At 47.5% G+C, this 23,127-nt stretch overlaps 2 protein-coding genes across 2 annotated transcripts in view; one reads left to right on the plus strand and one right to left on the minus strand. All coding sequences in view use genetic code 11, as the record gives it.

Moving 5' to 3' along the window:
- Window positions 1-2,598: 2,598 nt before the first annotated feature.
- Window positions 2,599-13,460, plus strand: EGR_09022 (Huntingtin; the record flags this gene model as incomplete). Its single annotated transcript, XM_024498271.1, has 28 exons — window positions 2,599-2,751; window positions 3,205-3,307; window positions 3,381-3,559; window positions 3,594-3,755; window positions 3,990-4,190; window positions 4,264-4,460; window positions 4,501-4,678; window positions 4,762-4,959; window positions 5,027-5,178; window positions 5,359-5,534; window positions 5,607-5,641; window positions 5,713-6,069; window positions 6,346-6,576; window positions 6,737-7,140; window positions 7,620-7,675; window positions 7,746-7,897; window positions 7,977-8,154; window positions 8,315-8,683; window positions 8,814-9,160; window positions 9,317-9,474; window positions 9,540-9,772; window positions 9,843-10,319; window positions 10,629-11,065; window positions 11,199-11,409; window positions 11,493-11,734; window positions 11,815-11,940; window positions 12,071-12,756; window positions 13,199-13,460. 28 exons carry the CDS (start codon window positions 2,599-2,601, stop codon window positions 13,458-13,460), a joined length of 6,660 nt encoding a protein of 2,219 aa, XP_024347326.1.
- Window positions 13,461-14,918: 1,458 nt separating this feature from the next.
- Window positions 14,919-23,127, minus strand: part of EGR_09023 (FACT complex subunit) — a gene marked incomplete at both ends in the record, with an annotated part of 10,601 nt that continues 2,392 nt past the window's right edge. The window contains 10 exons of the mRNA XM_024498272.1: window positions 14,919-15,025; window positions 15,106-15,373; window positions 16,482-16,608; window positions 18,454-18,678; window positions 18,750-19,015; window positions 19,091-19,233; window positions 19,329-19,596; window positions 20,950-21,119; window positions 21,225-21,423; window positions 21,627-22,004. Coding sequence (XP_024347327.1) covers window positions 14,919-15,025; window positions 15,106-15,373; window positions 16,482-16,608; window positions 18,454-18,678; window positions 18,750-19,015; window positions 19,091-19,233; window positions 19,329-19,596; window positions 20,950-21,119; window positions 21,225-21,423; window positions 21,627-22,004 — 2,151 coding nt within the window. The remainder of the gene's footprint in view (window positions 15,026-15,105; window positions 15,374-16,481; window positions 16,609-18,453; window positions 18,679-18,749; window positions 19,016-19,090; window positions 19,234-19,328; window positions 19,597-20,949; window positions 21,120-21,224; window positions 21,424-21,626; window positions 22,005-23,127) is intronic.

Consider the following 23,127-nt stretch of genomic DNA (forward strand, 5'->3'; position numbering starts at 1 on the left):
GGAGTGGACAAATGGATTTATGTACCTCATGTACTTGGACATCGGTGATCGAGGCATACACAGCCACGTGGCGCGCTTCATCCTCGTTAATATTATCCGAATTTTGCGTCGATACAGCGAGGTTGCGTTTCCTCCGCAGTGTGATTCAGGGTTTCCACAATACTACATGCTTGAGGCTGTCCGATGCCATCAGAGAGCAGCACTACAACCAATCATGAAGTTGGCAAGATCGCTCTTCTTGGCCCTCCTCGAATACAACCCGGATGGGTTTGTGTGTGAAACTCCACCAGTGCCGGGCTATCGGAAGGAGGAAGGCTACTCCTATCAACACAATATGCGACGCATTATGGAGAATATTTTAATGATGAATGTTACTGATATATTCTACAACAACGTGGACCTTAATTGCACAATTGTTCATACCCTTGAGAATCACGATACGCCCAACACTTGCGCATGTCGGTTCGCCCAAGCCCTTGAAAAGGAGGACTGCTAACTCCACCACATTTGAAGCGAAACGAAAAAAAAGAAGCAGGAAAGATGTCTTGAACTATGGCATGCCATCAAGACTGTGAATGCTAAATTCAACCAAAACTAATAAATTTACGAAATATGTGGGGCGTTGATTTTAGTATTTCACTTGCCGATGTGGGGGATAAGTCCTAGGGTGTTAGGTTAGGCGGTAATTTTGATCATAATTGTGTCAGGCGCGTTGGTGTAGGGGTCATAGCTGTGGTCCCGGCACCATCCACCACTGCTCTGCACGATTCCGGAGCCAAAATCGGGAAATTGAGAGCTCGTGACTTAGTTTCACGTGACTCGTCTACAAGGAGTCACTTTCAACTACTGGGGCATGGTGGAGGTTGAGGACCTTAGTTCAACGACAGAAGAAGAGGAAGAGGAGGAGGAGGAAGAGGAAGAAGAAGAAGGAGTAAATCCGATTCATGCCACTGACCTTGTGCATCGGGAGTACGATTCCTGTCGTGATTCAAAGATACTAATTGATTTGGAGGACTTGCCTGCAAACACGGCTATGATGGGATTTGAGGTGACCCTTAACGCAGTAGGCGATCCACAAATCCAAATCCCCCTTTTCGTAGCTGGACCTATGTTGATTTTTCGTCTTCAGTGCGAAAATCAACCGCCCTCTTGCTTTACCACTTTCTTAAGCAAAATGTCTGCTGACCAACGGCGACAACCAACACCCGAGAATCCGGAATGTGAGGTTTGTTGCCTAGTTCAATGGCTGCTGACGGAGTGTCGAGACTACGAGGAGTGCTATCAACGCCTGTACTATAAGTCTCAGGTCATTGTCTACGAGGTCATGAAGGAGATATGGCTTCGTTTTTATTTCAAACCACTGCTTATCTCACGAAAACATCTACTAGTCACTAAACAAATCAACTTTTTTACTCTCGCGTCTGGCGGACCTTTCATCTTTCCCGGAGACCCGAAACGCCGCCGGTACAATCTCGATTGGCCGTTGAAGAAGGCCAATTCGTTATTGTGGACTAATGCGATTGCCTACACACTGCGTCAGACGTTAAATTGTGGAGGCATGCAGAACGATGTTGCTTGTTTCCTCCTCTTGAATGTCATCCGAATCGTGCGGCAATTCCTTGCCGCTGTCACACCGTTCCTCCCCACTCAGGAGATTTGTGATGAATTTCTTGTTTTTGATAGTGTCCACAATTTCCCTCTCATTGCGCACCCAGTGGTTGTGTTATTCGCGACGGATGTGAGTAATCTCCTCCTTCGACTGGATGACTTTTGGAATGTCAACGAGTGCGGTCAAGAGGAGTGTGCATGCGATGACCTGGAGAGGTATGACTCTTACACCTATAAGTCGGCAATGAATCTCCTCCTCATGAATATGACCCGCATTTTCTATAGAAACAATTCGACACAGTTATACGTGCACTATCACGACTGTCAGCGACACCCAGAACGCTGTCTCTGTCGATATGCTCGATTTTTGGAACAGACCGACCAAAAATGCTAAATTGTTTTTTTTATTGGCGAAAAAGAAAACTCAATTCCTGGCCCGTTTTGTCTTAAGCGAGCGTGAATGTCCGTGGTAATGGTATTGGAACTGGGTTTAAGCGTTGACTTCAGTAAAAAATAAAGATTTTTGCGTCATTTCATTCCTTTTTCAGCGGCGAATGCAAAAAAGTACTTTCACAGATGTCGTGCTGAGAGGTCATAGTCCTTCTACTTATTTTTTGAGTAGCATTAATATTTTGGTTAATTACCAGAGTTTGGAAGTGATCTTGTCTAAGCATCCCATGCGACCGGGGCTATCCAACACGTCGACTGCCTCCTAAGATGGTGGTAGCCGCAAAAATTTTTGCTTCAGAAGGAAAGGAATGGGGTTGTCATGTCTAGGCGTGGGTTTGTTTAAATTATAAACTCATTTCCCTCCTCTTCCGGTTGTCGATGAGTGAATTTGAGCCGAGACACCTAATTGGGTACATCCGCGACCACGAGAAAATGAAAAAAGAAACTCAATCTAGCTTATTGTACACTCATCTGTACTCTTTTTTCTCTACTTTCCATCCATAGTCGTCTTTCTCGGAGCCGTCGACGGAGGACCTTACGATGAATCTGTTGGCAGCCACTTTGCTCGCATTTTCACGATTGATGGAGGTACTACGCTTTGCCGAAGTGGTGGCCTGGGTTGAAGAGGTCCTTTGCTACCTTGAAGCTGCCTTTGTGTGGAACCCAACCCTCGTCCTCGATGCTGCCGTCAATGTACGCACTTGGAGTCTACCCATTTATGATTAAAAAGTAGTGATGATGGGATAGAGTTGAGATTTGGCTGAGGTGCTGTCATAGATGGGTTCATGAATGCGGCTGGACAATCCCAGGATACCTAGCTTCGCAAATCTGCTTTAGTATTTAGCTGATCCTCTTCATGGAGAGATTTGTCTCGTGGGCAACTTTGCTGCAGATTGTGTGTAGGAAAAGCGTTCAGTTGAATATCTGTATGGACGACTGCTGTGCTGTAGGCTGGAGATAGAATCCCCGTGGCTAGGACCACTACATTGTTTGAGTTTGCCGTTGCTGTACTGTGCTGTACTTGGAGCCTCCCTTGGATAGGAGCAAGTATTACCTAAGTTCGTGTTTGGCACCCTTGTTTGCGCGGAATTTCGGGCATGATCAATAAGCAGCGGAATGTCCTTTTTTACCGTTGCATTCTTTCAGCTTTTGAGAGCTTTATTCGGTACTAACCTGACGAGCGTCTGGAATCCTGAATTAGCAGACAAATTCCGCTCCGTTTTGGACCCTAAGACATCGACAATGACTGGTAGGAATGCTATTCCTGTGTTTCTTGTTTCATCTATTCCACCCCACCCTAATTTCATTTGCCACCGAACAAGGCGCTGATGGCCTGGACGTCCAAATCCGACACCTCTGTGAGGCACACTTCGAAATCGCGGAAAAGTTCTGCTCCTTCAATACTATTGGCCGATCATTTTTGGACTGGTTGTACGCCGCGCGTCAATTTAATCAGCCAGCTATGCTTCGTCCCTCCTCTCTACCCTCTAATATTCAACAGGTGTGATCATTTCTTGTCGAGTTACACTTTTTAGCCCAATCTAGCCTACTACATCCGATTGTTTGAACCACTGGTGCTTCAATGTCTGCATGAATATCACCTTCGCATCGACGCGGCGGTTCAAGCGAAAATTCTTCACGTTTTGACGGTCCTAATCGAACTTGGAGTCAACTATTCCCAGTTGGATGAGGAATTCGTAAGCTGTACCTAAGTACCGAATTAAGTAGCATGCTTATTTGGTTGAAGGCGTCTAACTCTTATCCTAACTTCCTCTTCCTGTTCAACCTTTAATTTGCCATCGTTGGCATCTTTCTCTTGCGGTGTGAAAACCTCCCTGGAAGTGACCTAGCCTCGTAAACCAACTTTTTTATTCTACTTAAATTTTATTAAGTAAAAATTATTTTTTAATTTGTCGCGTATTCGCATTTAGCGCTTCCTCAAAACCGTGATGGCTCAATGCGAGTCAATGCAACACGACAATGCCACAGCCTCCTACAACCACAAAACGTCGTCCAAAGAAGTCACTCAGTTGGTGTCCAACATGTTCCAGTTCTTCGTTGCTCTCACTCATGAGAAAAAAATCAGTCTTGGCACCACTTCTGATGCAAAAACTGTGCTTTCACTGTCTGAGGTGAGTTAAATTGCCTAAAGAAGCCACATCTCATGCAGAACAATTTGTAGATTACTTTTTTTGCTTCTTGAAGGTAGTACACTTAGCGGGGGTGCTTGCGGCTGGAGGCGTGGATGTGGATTCCTTTGTTGTTCCTGCTCTTGCTCCGCTGATAATCGATGTCTATGTGGTTCGGGGCGTCCAACATCGCTCCGCTCTTCGTGTCAAGTGGCAAAATTCACAACAGCAACGTCTTATTGACTTGAAAGATCAACTATTTAAGGATCTGCGGTAAGTGCAGATTGTTCAATCGACTTATGTTGCATATTAGCGACTGGAACGCACACCGAGAGCATCTATTGGGGTTTCTGATGCCCAAATTTATCGGGCATTCAAGGATTTTTGACTTTCTGTGTGTAATTTTGGAGGATGCCTCCTTGACGGATGCTGTTTTGAAGGTGCCGTTTGATGCTGGAAGTGATTCAACGGCAAACAAAACTGCAACTGAGGTAAGTCTAATGTCTGCTGAATTTGTCAAGGTACTTATGAGTGGGTGAACTTGATCCTCTCCCCTCCTTCACATTCATTACAGATCTGTCGACACTTTCTATCGGCCCTGGCCGACTGTCGTCTTACCATAGACACCTGTGGAGACGTAGAAGCCTGCCTTCGCCTTATTAAACGTCTAGCCTTACCACCATGGCCCACTGCAGTCATCCATGACTTCCTCCTTCGCCAACTCATCCCCATCCTCTTTCATCGACCTGCTCAAGGCTTCCTCTTCAAAGAGGTGAGAATGACAGAGACGTCCAGTTTGTTTTTTTTGTCTATTAATCCTGACTCGCCATTTTTTGTAGTCGTTGGAGCAATTCCATCGTTGGATAGCGTGCAAGTTCGTGTGTCTTCGTTTTCTCCTCCTCCTCGCCATAAAACAACCCTCGACACTTCTGCCCGCCCTTCGTGAGTTTGTTGCCTGTGGTGAGGCAGATCCACGGACTGTTCTATTTGGGTGAGTGGACAACTATTGAATCTCTAAATGGAATTTTATTTACCCGAAGGCCGTGTACTGCTAATGGATATCGGTAGGAGGTAAAAACGTCTTGTTGACAAGTTGCATTACGTTTTGACCCCTTCACAATCTTTCTGTCCAAATTTTTTAGCAGTCGTTTAAAATTTTTCGTTTTTTAAGGCATTTACTGGATCTTTTGGAGACTACTTGCGAGGCTCTTCTTGCTTATCTACCGGATTTCGTGGACGAGGTCATCTCGAATTCCTCATCACCATCAACGGGAGAATCCTACCTTGCCTTCATTGGACGACTGTTACTGGCTCTTGAACTGGAAATCCTAACCTTTGGTCGCCTGCGTAAGTTTTCATCACTCCATTCTATTTCTTCACGAAAGACGAAATAATAATCTTTTTGGGACCCCATTTTAGACGCTCTCTCATCGAGTAAAATACCACAAGAAAAGGTAAAACATCTTTTACCCCCTTCCTTACTCGTAACCTTAACCAATTACCGTCTTGCTTCCCCTTCTTCAAGGTGGAACGTCTGGACGAGTTGCTGATGATCTACGGTCGTCTAAAACCCCTTCCTCTAATCCTCTGGCATCAAATTCGTATCGAGTTATTCCGCAACCTTAGCAGAAACTATCTCCACACCGCACCATACCATCGCAATAGCGTATGCTTCCGTAGGACTGTGTTCTTGCTTAACTTTCGAAGCAAGCAAGACGAGCCAACGGGTGACCTCAACTTTTCGCCTGCTGCTGATCTGTTGAGCCTTTTGAAGACCTCCGAGGTGCATGGAATGATTGCTTCCGTCAAAGGCGTTGAGAAACGCTTGGTGCTCCTTAAGGAGGTCCTTTCTACTCTTATCACTGGAGTTAACGACGCTAAGGTAGGCATGGAAGGAAATTGGGAAACTCATTTTTTGTCTATGTAAAATTGATTGGCTAGCATATTCAGAGCAAAGGTTTTGAGGTGTCGATACTGAACTCGGTGTCTACTCTCTTTCGGCGATGGAAGAACTTTCAGAGATAGGTCAACCTCATCACCCTTTGGTAATCATAATATTCAAGAACGATGGAAATTTCCTAGTGAATGAGGGTGCAGTGCTTGTGGCTACTCGATTCTCCGTTTCTACAACCTGGGAATATATTTTTACTCTTTATAGACCCCTATCGAAGCTGTCGCACTGCTTGAAGACTTAAAAAAGTTGACGCAAGAGCTCTCAGGTTTGATTGCTCATAAAAGTGACAGAAAATCTGTCCTGTTGTCACTGCTTCTCCCAATCGAGAAGTGGTTTTCTCCAACTTCTCAATGCCTTATTTTTAAATTGCCTGCCATTCGAAGGGAGATGGAACTTCTTCTAGCCACTTGCCTTCGTGAAATCGACAAATCCAAGGTTTGTGAGGGAGACGATTTTTTTGTGGATCCTTCGGTTGGGGGTAGGAATGTTTATGCTTGTAAAATTGACAACTAAGCTTTGAAGAATGTCATCTTGATTGATGCCGTGTAGGCTGAATCGGCTTAAGGCACCAATTTGACTCGAATGTTCTTCGTAGATGGACGAAATTCCAGAGACCCTAGCCACATTCCTTGCCTCCCTCGATCTCCCTACCACTACCTTCTTCACTCGTGAACTTCCTGATGCTCTAACCGACTTGCGTCATCGTTTTTCGCAAGCTGTTGAGGGCGAGGCGACAGCCTCCAACCGGGAGGGTCACTTCGTGGAGAGTCTAATCGAAGCTGCCCTGCAGAAATCCTTGCGTGTCTCCACGAAAGATGCTGGCCTGTTGGCAGCTAAACTCCTTCAACTGAGGCGCTCCAAGGGAGGCGCCAATCTTCCTGAAGCGGTGCCTCCAAGACTTCTTCAGCACATCGTTCGACTGGGTTTTGTGGAAACGATGAAGCGATTCAATAACGACGATGTGGGGACCTTTGGGACCGATCCATTGTGGCAGCTGGGGTAGGCAATGTTTGGTCCATTGACTGCCTAGACGACTAATTGTTTCTTGCTTTGGAGATGTGGGAGATGTAGAGTAGCACCACGATCAAGAAGTACCAGGATCCGGTCCTTTAATGGTAAATTGGTCTCTCTCCAAGTTTGTAGAAATCCAGTTCCATGAATCGGAGCTCTACAAATATGGATGATGAAGAATAGTGTCTTGATCAGAAAGTACCAAGAATGGCTCCCAAAGGCGCATCCTTCAGTTTGCATCCCTGTCTTTGATTCGCGCTGTCATCCATCACGAATGCCTGCGCTAAGCAGGGCGTCACATATATGTGACTCGTGTTCTTTATCAGTTTATGATAGCTAGATGCTGCATATCATAGTAAACCACGTAGGATTTTGGGGCCAATCTTCCTCTGAGACTGGAACGAGGAGGTTAAAGCAACCACAAGTATAGTGACGAATTTTGAATACCTTTATTATCCCTTTTTCAGGAAGGAACTTCTCTTCAAGAGACTCTCCACCTTCTCCCAGAGAGCCGATGGAAAAGGTAGGTAATTTGTAGCAGCCTTCGTTATCTCTTCTGTCGTCCCAAATGCACTTGGTACTAACGTCCCTAGAGAGTTCTCTGGACCTGTCACAGCGTCAACTGGCAGGACTTGCAGCAGCTACAACTGATTTTCTTCTCCTCTCCACCCGCCTCCCGCTGCCTTCTGCCTGTTCGAAGGACGAAATCAACTCAATTTCTGCCTTCCTTTGTTATTTAATGCAGGTTAGTCTACTCCACCCCTCCTACCTCTCCACCACTTTTCTTCCAAAATACTATAATTGAAGTTGCGTCCCTCTCGTAGAATTTCATCCATTTGACGAGTGAAATCAAGTTCCCGTGGCCTTGTCTTCTGAGCCTTCCACTTTTGACACTTCGATTATCAGTCGTGCTGTCAGCCTCAAGTGATTCGAAAGATCTGGATTCGGGGAAAATCCCACTGGAGACCTTTGTCCAATTTGCGGAAGCTCTGGATGTTTCAGGTAAGTTGGATGTGGTTGTCATGACTCGTAGTCAGGTTGGACCAGGACTTTTTGAGCCTCCCAGAGGCAGAAAGAACGCAGTTCAAAGAACACAAACTGTATACATGGAAGTAGACAGAAAATCAGCAAGATAATAGGTCTTATATCCACCTTCCTATAGCCTCTCTTTCGCGTCCTGCCACCCTCATGGACTCGCATCCCTCCGTTGAAGTCAACGATGACGACACACGTCTAGATCACCTTATCTCACGTCTCCGTTGTCTCCTGGTGCCTCGACAACCAGGTATCTTCCGTTTCACAACCTCCGCCCACACCTTGACGCGTTTTACTGAGGTGCTGAATAGCTTTGCCGCGAACGCGGGTACCACTGGCGGTGTTGTTGGTGGTGTCGGTGCAGGTGACAAAAGCAGGGTGGCGCTTGCCAGCGTCATGGGCTTGTGTCGACTCTCGCCTGCTGGTCTTCGTTACGCCCACGCCCTAGGAATGGACAGTACAGACATTGCTGGACAGTTTTCTGCTTTCCTGATTGGTGAGTTGAGGAACAAAAAAAGGGGATCATGGATGAATAAATCATAAATCAAAGATGGATAAACATGGAGCTAGGTGGACGGATGAATAATGTGCGAAGCGTCCTCTCTCCTGCTCTGTTATCCTCTCAGCTCTCTGTCGCCGTCCCGAGGTGATGTTGCGGCTCCGTCAGCCTAGCGCCTTCACCCATCTCGCCATGGGAGACACCGCCACCAACGATACTGGTGGTGGGGATGGTTGTGATAGCGACACGAATGGTCACCAATGGAACCCCGACCGTGTGATTGAGATGGATCGCGACGCTCTGGCCGAGGCCTCCTCGTGGTTCCTTTCACTAGGCTGGCTCAATCGCTCCATGTTTGAGTCCACCTGGAATGCTCTACTGGCAGTTTGCACTCCACCACCACCGCCGCCACCGTCTCCATCTTCATCGTTGGATGTGGAGATGGAGGAGAATCCATTTGTGAACAGCAAGGAGGTAGGGAAGGTTTCAATATTAGGTGTGGGAATTTCCTCGAACTGCCGAAATCGCTGTAACCTCCTGTAAAATCAAAAGCCCCATTTTAATTTGAACTCCTTTTGTAGATTAGCTAATCCAATCTTGTATTCTATTCCTCCACCCTTCCACGTTCAGGAACTGGTAGAAATAAATCACTGTCGCGTTCTGGGTCTTAATGCTCTAACTCGTCTTCTTCTCAACGCCGCGCATCGTCCACGACCCGGAGATCCGTTGAACAGCTCACCACTGCATCAACCGCGTCTTTCCCTGCCTCCACAATTCATGCACACTCGGTGGGTCTTATCATTGCGTCTTAGTTGAACACACAATCTTATCGCGATTCTGCTGCTTCGTGTAGACTCGGCAGGAGAATTGGTTACGTGTTGAGCCGCCTGGATCAGGAAGCAAGGACATGGTTCTATGACATTCCCTCGACCAACGCAGTGATTGGTTCCGATGCTGGCAAATCGGAGGAATGCCTGTCCTGGCTCTCCACCAACTTGGATCTTGAGCATCCAGCAGACTTGGACTCGGCTGCTAACCAAGTTCCGATCGAGTGCTTGGTGAAGTGGATGCTTCATTCACTTAGTGGTTAGTCAGCAGACTGCGGTTTAGCTAAAAGTAATCCTAGCCCTTTCTTAATTACTCTTGTTTCTTCCAGAACCAGTGGGCTTCGAAGCAGACACTATCTTCTCCTGCCTCCAGTCTCTGCGTTTGGTTCACCACGCATGGCTTCGTCCCCTTGAAGAGCGTCTTCTCAACCGAGCTCGCGGTTTGGGTGAAGCAGGCAGCACCGCTTCAACATCTTCACAGCGAAAAAAGTTCGTCCAATTCTTTAAACGTGGTGTTCGATCTTCGTCTTCTCTTGATTCTACTCCTCATCCTCCACTGGCTTTCGGCGAGTCCATCCTTCTCACTGGGGTTCTATCCAGCGGGGATAAAGCGTTTACAGAGTCCTCAACAGAGGTGGAAAGCGTCGATGAGTCGCTGTTGACAGTTCCAGAGATTGTGGCTCCCTCAGATCAGCTGGTACCGTCTCTATCAGTTCTCACTGCAGTGGTCAAATCTGCGGTCCTTTGTAGCGATCTCTTTACCACTAGGGAGCAGTTTCTCTGGCTCGTTGGTTGCCTGCAAGCCGGTACGTCTTCCCGTAAAGCCGATTAGCTAAGTGAACTTTTCCGAAGAAATTTTGTGTTATAAACCGCTGATGATACAAATAAGGAGCATGTGACTACTAGGTTAGCTAGAGCCTAATTTGACTCGAGATATGCTTTATGAATTTGTAGTCAAAGTATCAGCATACTAATAGTGTTTAAACGTCACCAAACTCGACCAATATTCCAGATCGCTGATTTTGTAAGTAGCATATGTTCTCTCTAGCCCGCCAAAAGCTGCGGAAAATGTTTGTCTACTGATTACATCAAATAAGTAGCATATTCTGTGCTAGTTTACCAGAACCTGCCACGCATTGAAGAGGGCTTTGAGGCACCAATCTACATTTGGCTCACCACGGGACTGGCTCGATGCACCGCTGTGCTGGAGGCCACGATGCTGCCTGGGACGGAGTTTGGTGCGATCCCTCCGACAGCACCGACTACGGAGGCAGAGGAGAGGACGGACGAAGCAGCGACAGTAGCCCCACAGCAGCATCACTCGGCGCCCATTCTCTTGACCGCGAACCTGCAGGCCGCGGTGTCGGTGGCAACCGCGGCAATGGGGTCGACAGCCGCGGTGCCACTGCAGGATGCAGGTCTTCGCGCCGCAATGGATCTACTTCAAGCTGCTCTTCTGCTTCGCGCAACGCGACATCCTGCGCTACAGCAGCCAACGCTGCTAGCGAATCCACCAACTGGTTCGCCGCTACTCAACTCTTTGTTGATACAGGTGATGAGAGGTCACAAGGATGGATTCGATGCTAGTTTAGAATGGGCTGCCAGATGTGTGCATGAATCCATGATGGATGGAAAAGCAAGGGTTGCATAACAATCTAAAACCAGTTTTTTCCTCTCTTGCAAAGGTCTGTCTCTACCTGGACAGTCGGCTAGATAATCTCTTTGAGTCCGAGGCCACACTGGAGAAACGCTGGTCAACTACAAAAGACAGTGGCTTTGCTTCTCTGCGAATTGCTGGCAGCGGTGGCAGCAGTAGTGTCGCTAAAATCACCGCCGGGCTTGTCCGAACCGCCTCCACTTCCGGTCGCGGCGTCAATTCTGCTCTAAACCGGGCAGGTAGGTTGGGGAAAAAAAATCTGTACTGACTCCCTACTTATAACCCCATTTAAGTAGCGCTGATGTCCCTTCCACCTCACCAGCCGATATCCCCTTCAAACCGCGTCCACCAACTGAATGGGCGGCGGAATGCACTGCATCGCATCAGTGTACCGTCCTCGCCACTGCCTTCTACATCGTCGAGCAGTTCTCTCCGCTGGTAACAAATGAGTCGACTGCTCTTAGTCGACTGATTCCCCGACTCATCAATCACCTTGTCAGGCTGGCTAACGCAATGCTACGAGACACTTCGCCTGTCTTCACACCGCCAATGCGTCTGGCTGAGGTAACGCCAAGAAGAGGGGCGCGGGAGGGGGGGAGGAAGTTAAACTCGAAAATGACTCTTCTGGTTTTCTTTCCTTCGAGGTGTTCAAAAATCATTTCGCAGACACCCAAGCAACCCTAGTGTGCGCGGATTCGGTTGTGGTGGCGTGGACTTGTGGAATACAGCGACTACTTCTAAGTGGAGTACTTCGGAGGGAGGAATGCGAGGTACCTTTTTGGATGTTGGTTGTCAAACAGTTGGGTGCATTAGAGGTGTATGGGGGGTCTAACAAACCAGTAGGTGAGAGAAACCGGCATAGTCCGAAATTCACTACTTAGGTCATTCTCCTCTTCCAAGGTGTTGGCCAAGCAGGCAGCGGAACGCCTATCCTGCGCCAATTCCACGCGTCTTCGTCTACTAGCTCTTAGTCTTCTCACCACCACTCTCTACGTCCTCAACGCCGATTTCCTCTTGCGTGCATCCCCAGATCGTAGCGTCAGTGCCAATGGTGACGGCGGGATTAGGTCTTCTCTGGATCAACCTTCAACGGACGTGTTGTTGAGCACCTCCACGGAGTACCTAACCAGTCTCTGGCAGTGCCTTCGTGGGCTCGGCAGCCCTACCAATCGTCCACCTCCCATTGGTTCACACACCTCTCCTCTCGAGGCGCGTTGCATCTCCCTAAGTCTGAGCAGTTTTCTGGAAGACCTTGGCAGATGCCTTCTAGCTGCCGCATCCTCCCCTTCTCCCTCTTTCTCCACCATTCTGGGAGGTCTTGTGAACAAAGCGGTGGCGGAGGTGGCGCGTACAGACCAGGCCTACATCCGTCTGGCCACTGCAGTGCTTCGTGCAGCTGTGGTGACCGTTTTTGGTGTCCAGAGGGGAGCTAAAGTGGCTCGAGAGTGGGTGCTTTTGACACTCCCCTCCATTCTCCACCAGACGTCGCCGAGAGCTCTTCGTTGTCACGGTTATTGGGTGGCGGCTGTGTGCACTCTGTTGCTCGAATGTGGCACGGAGTTGAATTGTGAGACAATACATTCCATGTCAGTTGCATGCCTTGGTGCGATCCGTCACTTTTTCCTTTTCCTTGTGTCTGTTTCGAGACGGCGACTGATAGAATGATGAGGGTATTTGAATTACGGCGTCTTTGACTTCTTTCATGACAGTCCATTCACCTCTAAAATGTCCAGAAAGTGCCTAAGGGAGGTTAAAAGTCGTTGCTTAGCTGCGAGTCCTCATTCTTTCTTTTCCTCAAATCGGAAACGATTCACTTTGGATGTGTATATTGTCTAGCACGCCTTGGAGACCTCGTAGACGATTAAATAGTGTTCCTGGACGTTTCTTGTGGTTGCCTTTTTGTGCCATCCATCACAACGATGGCGTTCCTCCATGAAGAACCAAAGTAGTTCGCTTCAACGGAGGTGGGATCTGTTTTCGTTTCCATCTCAGACACAAATTAATCACCGATTAATCGTTCCCTTCTAGATTAGCCATCAGTCTAGCCCACCTTCCTTCACCTGAGTGGTTCCAGTGGGAGGAAAGGGATGAAGAGAAGCAGTGTCTGGATCTGCTTCGCGCTGCATCATTCCTCCTCCCGCCATCGTCTTCATCAAGCACTGAAGATGGTGGATTCAGAGATCACTTTCTCGATATTCTCCGCACCGCTGCTGCTGCCCCCAACTCTTTGGAACCCGGTGCAACTGCGGACGGTCTGGCAGGCATCTGCGAGGCGATGGATAAGATCTAGTCGATTGTATGCGCGTTCGTGTTTTTCCTTACCTGTGATGACTACTATTTTTGCCATTTTCTTTTTCCTTCTTGACGTCTGTGTGGTTGAATAAATCTCAAATGACATTTGTGATGTAAACTTCTTGTCACTCCATTGGTCTTGCTGAAGTAAATCAGCTTTTGCTCCTAGCAATGCGGTGAGTGCAATCGTCAATCGGATCAGCGGTGTCCGCGATCTCGGCCTCACCTTTGGCCTCTTTCGGTTGGCGGGGAGGGGATCACTTTGTGATCCATGCCAAATCGTTGATCACCACGCCGTATGTCCCCCGCGTTCATTGGCTGTTCATACTCGCGCCTCGCTGAATACGTCGTTATTCGGCGGTTAGAAGCCTCCTTGCTGGTGCATAAATCCAGCAAGCAGAATTGTTTTTTAGAAAGACTCCGCCACTTCCGCCATCCATCGGATTCGTCCCATACCTCCAGGTGTAGGTCGCTTTGAACCGATTGTTCCAGAAGGGAGGGGTAAGGGGAGACAAATGGGGAATTTGTTTGTAAGGCGGGACTGGAAACAGACTCTAGAAAACGACCTCGAGTAAACTGTGAGTGCTTCCATCTCTTGAATTCCGTGACAATTTAAGTTTTTCCAGAAGACTGACCAACTTAACTGCCCTATACTATTCATCCTTCTCTCCGTCTGTTCAACCGTCCATCTGACTCCCGCCAACCTCCAAGCGGTCGACTTGTGCGTCTTTCGTGAACAAAACAGAACACCATTCGGACGAAAAAAAGAATGCCATTCGCTCATCTCACTTGTACCCTCAAGATGGTAGATCCTCTGTGAGGCCATAATGTCGCCACTTCCAGACCTGTCCATCCGATCGTCAAGTGGTGAAGCAAGGAACATCCCAACTTGGGTTTCCATGAGACTCGAGTCTTTTAACAAACCCTGTCGCTGTTGAACAAATTAAACTGGAAGGTGGAACGCGTTCTCTGTCAAACCTCGACGTACCTCGGGCAGTATCCATCAACTAAATCGACTCGGAGTAGTCCACAGTGAAGATGTGGCGGGTGGGAACTAACCGAAATCTACGATGCAGAAGGCGGTGCCTGATCTTCCTCACCCTGGAAGTAGATTCAGGGAGTGCCCAGAAAGACTCTCACGACACAAGATGGAGGCTAGCAGACACATCAAGCCTTTTCGGTGCCTGGCGATTCGACCTCCACTACAGAAGCACGAGGCTCTCACTTCCAGACTCCAGCACCTCATCAGCGCCTGCTAGGATAAGCCCTTCTGCTGAACAACGCCAACAAAGAGGTTTAATAAATCTCACTCCGCTTTATTACCCAATAAAATCGACACTTGGTTTAGTATGAACAAGCAAACAGGCGGAGGAGACCCACTGCGCCTCGGTCTGTCACATACACAGTACACAAAGAGGGGGTGGAAGCGATACAAAGGGAGGACAAACCTGTCTTCTCAACGCCGTTGATGATGATGCTTCGCCTTCTTGGCAGGTCGTGGACTGGGTGACCGATGCCGCTTCTTTGCTCGCACCGCATCGTCATGCTCGCGTTTTCGATCCTCTGTCAAAACAGGGAAGGAGAGTACAATTAAAGGAGCTCAAATGGCTGAAGAGAAGCAAAAAATTCAGGACGAAGCAAACCTCGGATAGCCTCTCGCTCCAGTTCCTCCCAGTCCTTGCCCTCCGACTCGTCGGAGTCAAGGGAGCCCTCAGCAGAAGACTCCTCTTCGGCATCCCAGTCCTCCTCCTCATCGTCGTCATCATCATCGTTGTATTCGCTACCACTACCGTCTCCATCCTCATCACCGCCACCGCCGCCTTCGTCGTCTTCCGCGTCGGAGTCCATTGACGGTTGGTAGCTCTCGTCGTCGGCATCGGAGTCGAAGCCGTCTTCATCTTCATCGTCGTCCTATTGAAAGGAAAAGGCGGTGTAACTTGTTAAATGATACCTAGACGCATAACTCAGACGAGAAATATGTTTTCAGTTACATCTACCGTGAAGAATGCATATTCAAACATCCGCACGTTTTCTTTTCTCGACTAGGAACCCAGTAGACAAATGGTTCTTGTGGAAGGTGAAAGTGGAGAAAAGCATCCATTTCCTAACTATCTGACTTTTTGGAGACAGGGAGGAGCTCGTCCTTGAATTCATCTTGAGGTGGCTACAGATTCTCTCTTATTCTCGTACTTCAAATGCTGGAAGAGCCACTTGTGAAGGCAGAAGAAGAGTTTATTAACATCTCGAACCATGGAAGACCTTCTTTATTCCATTAATTAAATACTAAAACCCCATGCAATGCCACATCCCCTGAACACCGCATTCTACTCCAGTTCAGGGGCCCAAGGCAAAATCACGGGTCCATTTCTGTCAGCAATAAACAAAGACGAGATTTCCGGTTTTTTGAGATGCCGATTCAACAGAAGTTTAAAAGCCCGCCTGTTTCATGACGTTTAGTGAATCTAGAAGCGATGGAAGAACCACTTTCTAAAGTCCCTGAGCTACTTTTGAAGGATTCTAAAGCGGTTCCTCCCTAACCCGAAATCAGAAGTGAATGGTTTTCATTTTAAAAACGAGGGCCTGGAAGCGAGAAAATGTCGAATAGGGCAGTTGTCCGGATGAAGGAGAAATAAACAACTATTGCTGAGAGGCTTCACGACTCGGCACTTCTAAAAGGCAACGCTGTGGGATTAACTCTTTCGCTACAGACAAACTCGATTATTTTGTCTGGCAGATGATCAACAAACAATTCCAAGTATTTTAGCATTCGTATTCCGCCTAGATGACGACATCAAGCCGATCATTTCACGAGTAAATCTACCTTACCCTTATGGATTCCGCGACAACACCATCAATCCAATCAAATCTGATTATACTAATCAAAACAACAATTCAATCGATAATTAAGAAGTTCAAGGTCATTAGAAGTTTGATTAACACTTAGGCGGCGGCAGCAGCAAACTGATCATTTCTAGGAGGGAGGGAGCACTTTTAGAGTTGTATGAAGTGAAGAACTTACATCATCCGGCGAGATGAAGGCCCATCCATTCTGCTCCAGAAAGTCTTCCGGATCGTCAATAATGGTCTTCATCAATTTCGGCCAATTCATCGACCGCACGCCCTCCGCGTAGTAGATGTCGCAGGAGCTGGTGACAAAACAGACACCAAACAAAAGCCGATGATAACCTGCCTAGGAACGGGAACTCTACTTTATCGACAGCTGGAGTTAAGGTGTCAGCTTGTCAGCCACTTAGTAGAGGATGACTGGAGAGTGTAGTGACGAGAAGAGGGGGTGGGTGGGAAGGCGCAGTCCACACCATGGACAATTCACAGAGATCCTGCCTCAAAGTTCCGAATAAAACTTGACTTGCCAAGCGAAAAAAAACTTCAGGGCAAGTAGTTTGGATTTTTAGTCCTAAGGTTCAAAGCAAGGAGGCTCGAAGTTAGCGCCTATTAAATGAAGCGCTCTTTGAGAGGAAAAATCCTGGTAATTTAGTTGAATTAATGTGTGCAAGTGGTCGATCACCATAGAGAATAAAAGGTCGTGTTTACCCTCTTACACGCCACGAATCCGCCTCCACGCATGAGAGAAATCAATTAGACTAAAGGTTACTAAATAGGCTCAAGTCTTGCACAACCAGCGGCTTGAAGAGTTCACGCGATGGAATAGCTTGCTTGAGATTGTTCGTACGCATTACGAGGCGCTAATATGAGGCAGTCCATCAGTGCTCCTGACCGTCTCCCTCTCACTTTCAGCCCACCCACATATGAATGAAAGTGGTTGCCGGACCAATCTGATAAATGCTGTATCACAAAAAGGTTGTCACATGACACTTGAAGATGACGTGGTAGCAGAACGTATCACTTAGAACTGAATGGTTAAAAAAATCGTTCCATTGACGAATTACTCAAAGAAACATGCATCAGACTCAGGAGAACCCTCCATGCTTCATTATGAAGAACTACACATCGTAGCTACTGATAGAACGTGTCGTTGATTCCGACCTCAACTGCGAAGAGAAGGTAGTGGAAGCTGCTGACAGACAGGAGTTCACGTCTATTTGTTTGTTCTTCGCTCCTTTCACACATTTTGCAGGTTGTTTGTTGGCTGATAAGAAGTGGCTTTCGTATTCCAACATTCGTTCAGGGAACAAACGCACCACCATCCACCCGCATACTTTAAAGGCAGGAACCGCTTCGCTCCCATAAGGCTGCACAGCTATCTCAAGCACCACCAGCACCACAATGGAGTTGCTGAATGCGGGTGCTAGCACACAAAGCCAAGGCACAATCACAGTTGATGCGAGTGAACTCAGCGTCACAAGAGAGGTGACAAAACAAGGTAACAGTTCCAAAGTCTAAAGCGAAACCTGCAATATCTAGAACCTGGCAAATAGCGCGGATCTCAGATCACAAGCATCTCGCAATCAACCACAGACTTCATGACCCCAGGTGTTGCATTCTTGAGATGGGGGTTCCCGCACTCAAAAAGGAAGAAAGGAGAACTCTTGAAAGGACTGCAAGTACAACCGAGAGGTCCACATGTGTGCTGAATCTGTGGAACAAAGAAGTAGCAGTCCCCGTCAACTACCAACAAGAGGGACTCTACATGCAGAGGGTCATTTCCACAGAGACAGCTATTCACCCAGTTGGTGCGGTAACTGAGCATCAAGCAAAAGGTCCTCATGAAGACTCCAATAACCGTTTTATGCCCATGCCGAGACCTTGATCCAACAAACTCACCAAATGACAAAGGTATTTCCACCAAGTGACAAATCTTGTGTCTCAAGGTTGTCAAATTTGCAAAAGGCTCTAGACGGAGTTGCTTGAATGGAGGGATCGACACGTACTCCATCGATGAAAAAGGGGAAGATTTAATTGGTACTGTGGAGAAACCTCGCTAGATATACCAGCAAGATTTCAACTCTACGGGCTGGGCGTTAAAGGCTGCTTACATGAAGAGCTACTGAAAGACCAAGTCTCGAACTCACAGAATCCACTCCTTTACATGATCCAGCGAGTTGCTGGGGATCGAGGTAATCATGGCGGGTTTGATACGGTAATCCTTGAACACAAATATCATGTCAAAGGTCTTGATGGAGAGGGAGACACGCTCAAACATCACCAGTTCCACCTCCTCCAGGGTGATCACGAAGGGCGGCCATTCACTGAGGCTAACCAGGCAACTGCTCGTTGGCATCATGAAGACAGTGGTTCTAAGGAAAACAGACACATCGTAAAGCAACCGGCCGGCGGCTGTGTTCGTACAATTTCACCTGCAGGTTACCTTAGCGGACAACCGTAGAAGCCGAGATCGCGGAAGGGCACCTCAAACTCCAGGTTGTAACGTTTGGCCAGGTTTTCCACGCGCTCCACAAAAGTCTTAAAGGCCGTTTTAATCTGTTCTCGCATCTCCCGTTCCCGCTGCTCAGCCTCCAAATCGTCGCGGTCGTACATTCGACTGTGGCTTTTGCCCAAATCCGTGGTCAGTTCACCCACCTCGGTGTAGAATTGGATGTTATCCTGTTTCTTCTTTCCATACATGATGGCGTTCTAAAGTGTAGCAAAATGAGATCCCCTTATCCATTAATTGAGTGAGTAAGGTATTAGCGTTTGTATTTCACGCACCTTGAGGTTGAAATGCAGTAGGATGATCATTTCACCATCACAGGGCTGGTAGAAGGCGTGCTTGATGTTGTTGTACAGAATGTCCACCTTATCGCCACGTATGGAGGTGAAACGGAAACCATTGCTGTGCGCCTCCAGCGTACCTGAAAGCGACGGCGGTGATGGCAAAAAGTGGGGAGTAATTCAAGAACAAAGGGTAGTAAAGAGTACAGTCAACAAGATGGTAAACTGGACCCACCAGTGATGCGTTTGGCCACGATGTTGGGTCGAATGTAGAGGTCGCGTAGCCGAAAAGCCGTTTTTCCCGGTTCAATGACCAGGTTGTCCTGCTCCACCAAGTTGGCGCGCTCCTTCTCCTCGGCTTCGCGAGAGCGGAACTTCTTCAACACCTCCTTGATGATGCGATAGGCGTTGTTCAGGTTCGTTGACGGGCTCGTCGTCTCCCCATGGTGACGCTGATTTGATGCCCGGTAGGTCATCTCCTTCAGAAAGGTAGCCTGTGGATTCTGTGGAACAAAAAAAACTACGTTTACGTGCTAGCGGTAAGACCAGTTTTGTACTGACATGCCTAATTACGGCTTGAAAGACAACTCGAACTCGACCCAAAAAACAAGGAATGTCTGAATCTGCGAAGACACTATGGGAGGGCTTCTGGCGAGCTCTAATTCCAGGCTCTGCGTGGTGTTGATGGTGAAGCCAAACTAAACCTTTCATTTTCCAGACATGGATGAAAAAGGCGAAAAATTGTGGCGGCACTAAGTGACAAATGGCCTCAATTAACTTCACCACTAGCTGGTGCACCACAAGGAGCAGTCCAATTCAGACACCGTTAATCAAGTTGGCAATCAGCAGTGGTAGTAAGCGCATACACGCAACAACCTGTGGTGATTTAAGAGGCTTCTCGAGAAAGGAGGCGTAAAACCCAAACCCGCAAACACTCCCACCTCCCCAGAGGCCTTCAAACACATTACGTTACGCGGGCGCAACCCACGGCAGGAGATCGTCTGACTGGTACAAACGATTCCAGAACGGACGCCCTTGTGTCAGTGACAATTCCAAATACGGTGCCTCCCAGTTCATAGGCCTGACAATCATTCAGGTCATAAAACGCTCGATCAACCCATTGCCTGTCATAAAATAGTACAGACAATGGCTACACCGAAGCCACCTTTTAGGTGCTAAGGAAACGCTGAGGACTATGAGGAAAAAGAATGTAGCTTCTATTCGCCAGAATATGCTCTTTTACAAACGCCAAAGGTCCCGAGGTGACTTGAAAACCCTTCATAGTACCAGATTTCAGGACTCCCACACCTTTAACTCCCCATCACCATTAGGACCACGCCTTCAAGGATGATTGCAAGCATTCACTTGGGGCAACAGGGTGAAGCGGATCGTCGGCTGGTTGCCAAACCTAAGTGTCAAAAGAGGAAGACATCTGGTATGGAGGGCTGAAGTCTCGAAACGACGTTTACTTCTGGGCAAGCTCCTCTTTTCGGGCTCTGCACAATGCTGCGGATCAAGTCTCAAGGATTGAAAAGTCCTATTACAGGATCCTAGACACAGTAATCTCTCTCCTAGCCTGACGTAAACATGATACTCTCTCGCTCCTCGTGGCACTTTGGGACAAATGCTGCCAAGAAAAGTGACTGGTGCACCATAGGTTAATACCCAGCCTGTGGTACTTTTCCCCAAATAAATCCATCCTTAAACCAGCTAGCCATGCAGAAGATACGGGAATCATAAATCCTACCTTAAACCGTTACCATAAAAACTACTTGGCAGAAACTTCTTCCGCAGTGGCCTGCATCACCGAGCCTTCAGAATGAATGGATGATAGATGCTAGGCTTCAAGCACCCACCTGGAAGTTAGAGGCATCCTTGGGACCAACAACAGCGCCAGGATGGTGGAAGTTGATTCGCAGATATGTGTAATCGGCTTCGATGGATGAGGATACGTTTTTGATGGTACTGATGTGGAAGGGTGTGGGATGGCCAAAGATGGGCAGAATAACCGTTTCGTACTTCTTATCTAGATGTCAAGGCAAAACAAAGCAAAATAGTGCAGTGCCAACCTAATTTGGCTGAACGAGATAAGGGACATGCAAGAAGCAAAGGGGTAGGGAAGCTGACTCACCGACGAAGATGCGCAGCTTGCGAACGTCGTCCTCCTTGGGCATCTGCCCAGCGCCCTTGTAGGCCACATTGGATTTTGCCTTCTGACCCGTCTCCCCGTCCGCCTTGAGACCCGAGAGACGATTGCGCGCACTCACCTGGAGTTGTTGGAAGAGCTCGCGGCGCTGTTGTAATCGCTTTTCCTCCGCGGTCTGCTCGCTCTACAAGTCGGCGTGAAAAGGTGGGAAAGACGGATTATCGTCATCTCTTGTTCATCAAAAGATCTAGTCAAGGAACGACTGGTTTCTCTTTCCATAAGCGTTGGGAATGGAGACTTTTGAGACTAATCTCAATAACGAACTCCCCTTTCACTGAATCAGATGAAAACCCTCCATCATATCAATAATGTTGATAAAACTCATACCCTGGTTTTTTGATCCAAAATAGCCCGCCGATGCCCCCTGCCAAGGGCTTCCGGACCTCCATCAACATCACCGTTTTCAAGACCGCCACCACCGCCAAAACCCGGCCTGGACCCATCCTTAGAAGCACCTGAGACCTCTTTTTTGCGTCTTTTCGCATCGGTACCTTCCCCATCCACATTCTCATCTTCTGCCCCTTCCGCCTCCTCCTCCTCTTCATCTTCTTCGATATACAACGAGACAGCGCGGGGTCGACGCTTGGCCGCAGCCGTGAGCACTTGGTTGGTCCGATTTTCTCCCAACCCAAGGATGACAATGTCACCCAACCAGAGAGCGTAGTGTTTGTCTTTTTCAGACTCAGCCTCTTCATTCAGCAGGTCCTACAAAGCAAAACACTTTTAAAGCCTTTGGACCCTTAATATAGGGTTGGTTTCATTTATAGAAACAGCTGTCCAATCCATAAGGACTTTAAGTTATCGAAACTGTGAACTCTACATATACACCGCGTTTCCAGAAAGGCGATTCAGGATAATTCAAACTCCCAAAGCCGAAACATGGATAATGCCAACCTAAAATCCAAAAGGCTAGTCATTACGACAAAACTGAGAATTTGGAGCTAAATCTCCGTAGCGCCAGGATCAACGTCTGGAAGGTATCATTTCAGAGCTTCAGAAGCTCCAAAGTCACGACTAAAAGCGATTGAAGAGATGAGCTCTCCAGAAGGCCTCAATCTAAAACGCTTTGTTGCCAATGTATAGTCAGAGCAAAAAACGGCTTTTACACTTGCTTTTGCCAATTTCCACTCCACTTTTTCCTAAGAAGGAAGAAACGATGGTAGGCTTAATGTTGAATTGGAGGTCTCCTAGACCTGATACTCAGGTTCGAATATTTAGATGAAGTTGGGGATAGATTTAGCTAGTAATACAACATTCCGAGTATCACGGGGATGGAAATTAAGCATTAGGGAGGTATTGGCGACCTAATTTGGAAAAATGGTCAAAATCGAACCCTTGGTGAAAGGTTAAATCCATTTGAAAAACAAGTCTCGCGTTCCGGGAGGACTTCTACTGAATAAAATTATGGCTCATAAAGATTTAGAACTCCACGAATTCTGGGATCCTAAAGCCACAAAAACACATAAGACAACAGCCGGAAAGCCTGCCACTTTTTCTCCTAGTCAGCAATAAAGACAAAATCAAGAATCCAAAATCCTTGTGTCCAGATGGGATCTGAACTTGCTGCCGTACCAGGGCCAAGTAAAAGCAGTATAATGAAGGCATACCTGCCGACCCAACGCCTACTAAGAGACAAGAAAAGACGATGAAAAGTATAGCTATGGGGTCAAGGATTCCAGACTCTAATTTATGTTCCACATCTGCATAATTGAAATAATTCGCAACTAACCGAAAAACATTTTTGCAGTATTTCGTAAGTTACGAGATTGGAAGTCATCGATAGAGAAAATCATCGGTAAAATTATACGAAGGGAGCTCATCAACAAAA

The sequence above is a fragment of the Echinococcus granulosus genome (assembly GCF_000524195.1).
Source record: "Echinococcus granulosus chromosome Unknown EG_S00128, whole genome shotgun sequence".
In the NCBI taxonomy this organism is placed as follows: domain Eukaryota; kingdom Metazoa; phylum Platyhelminthes; class Cestoda; order Cyclophyllidea; family Taeniidae; genus Echinococcus; species Echinococcus granulosus.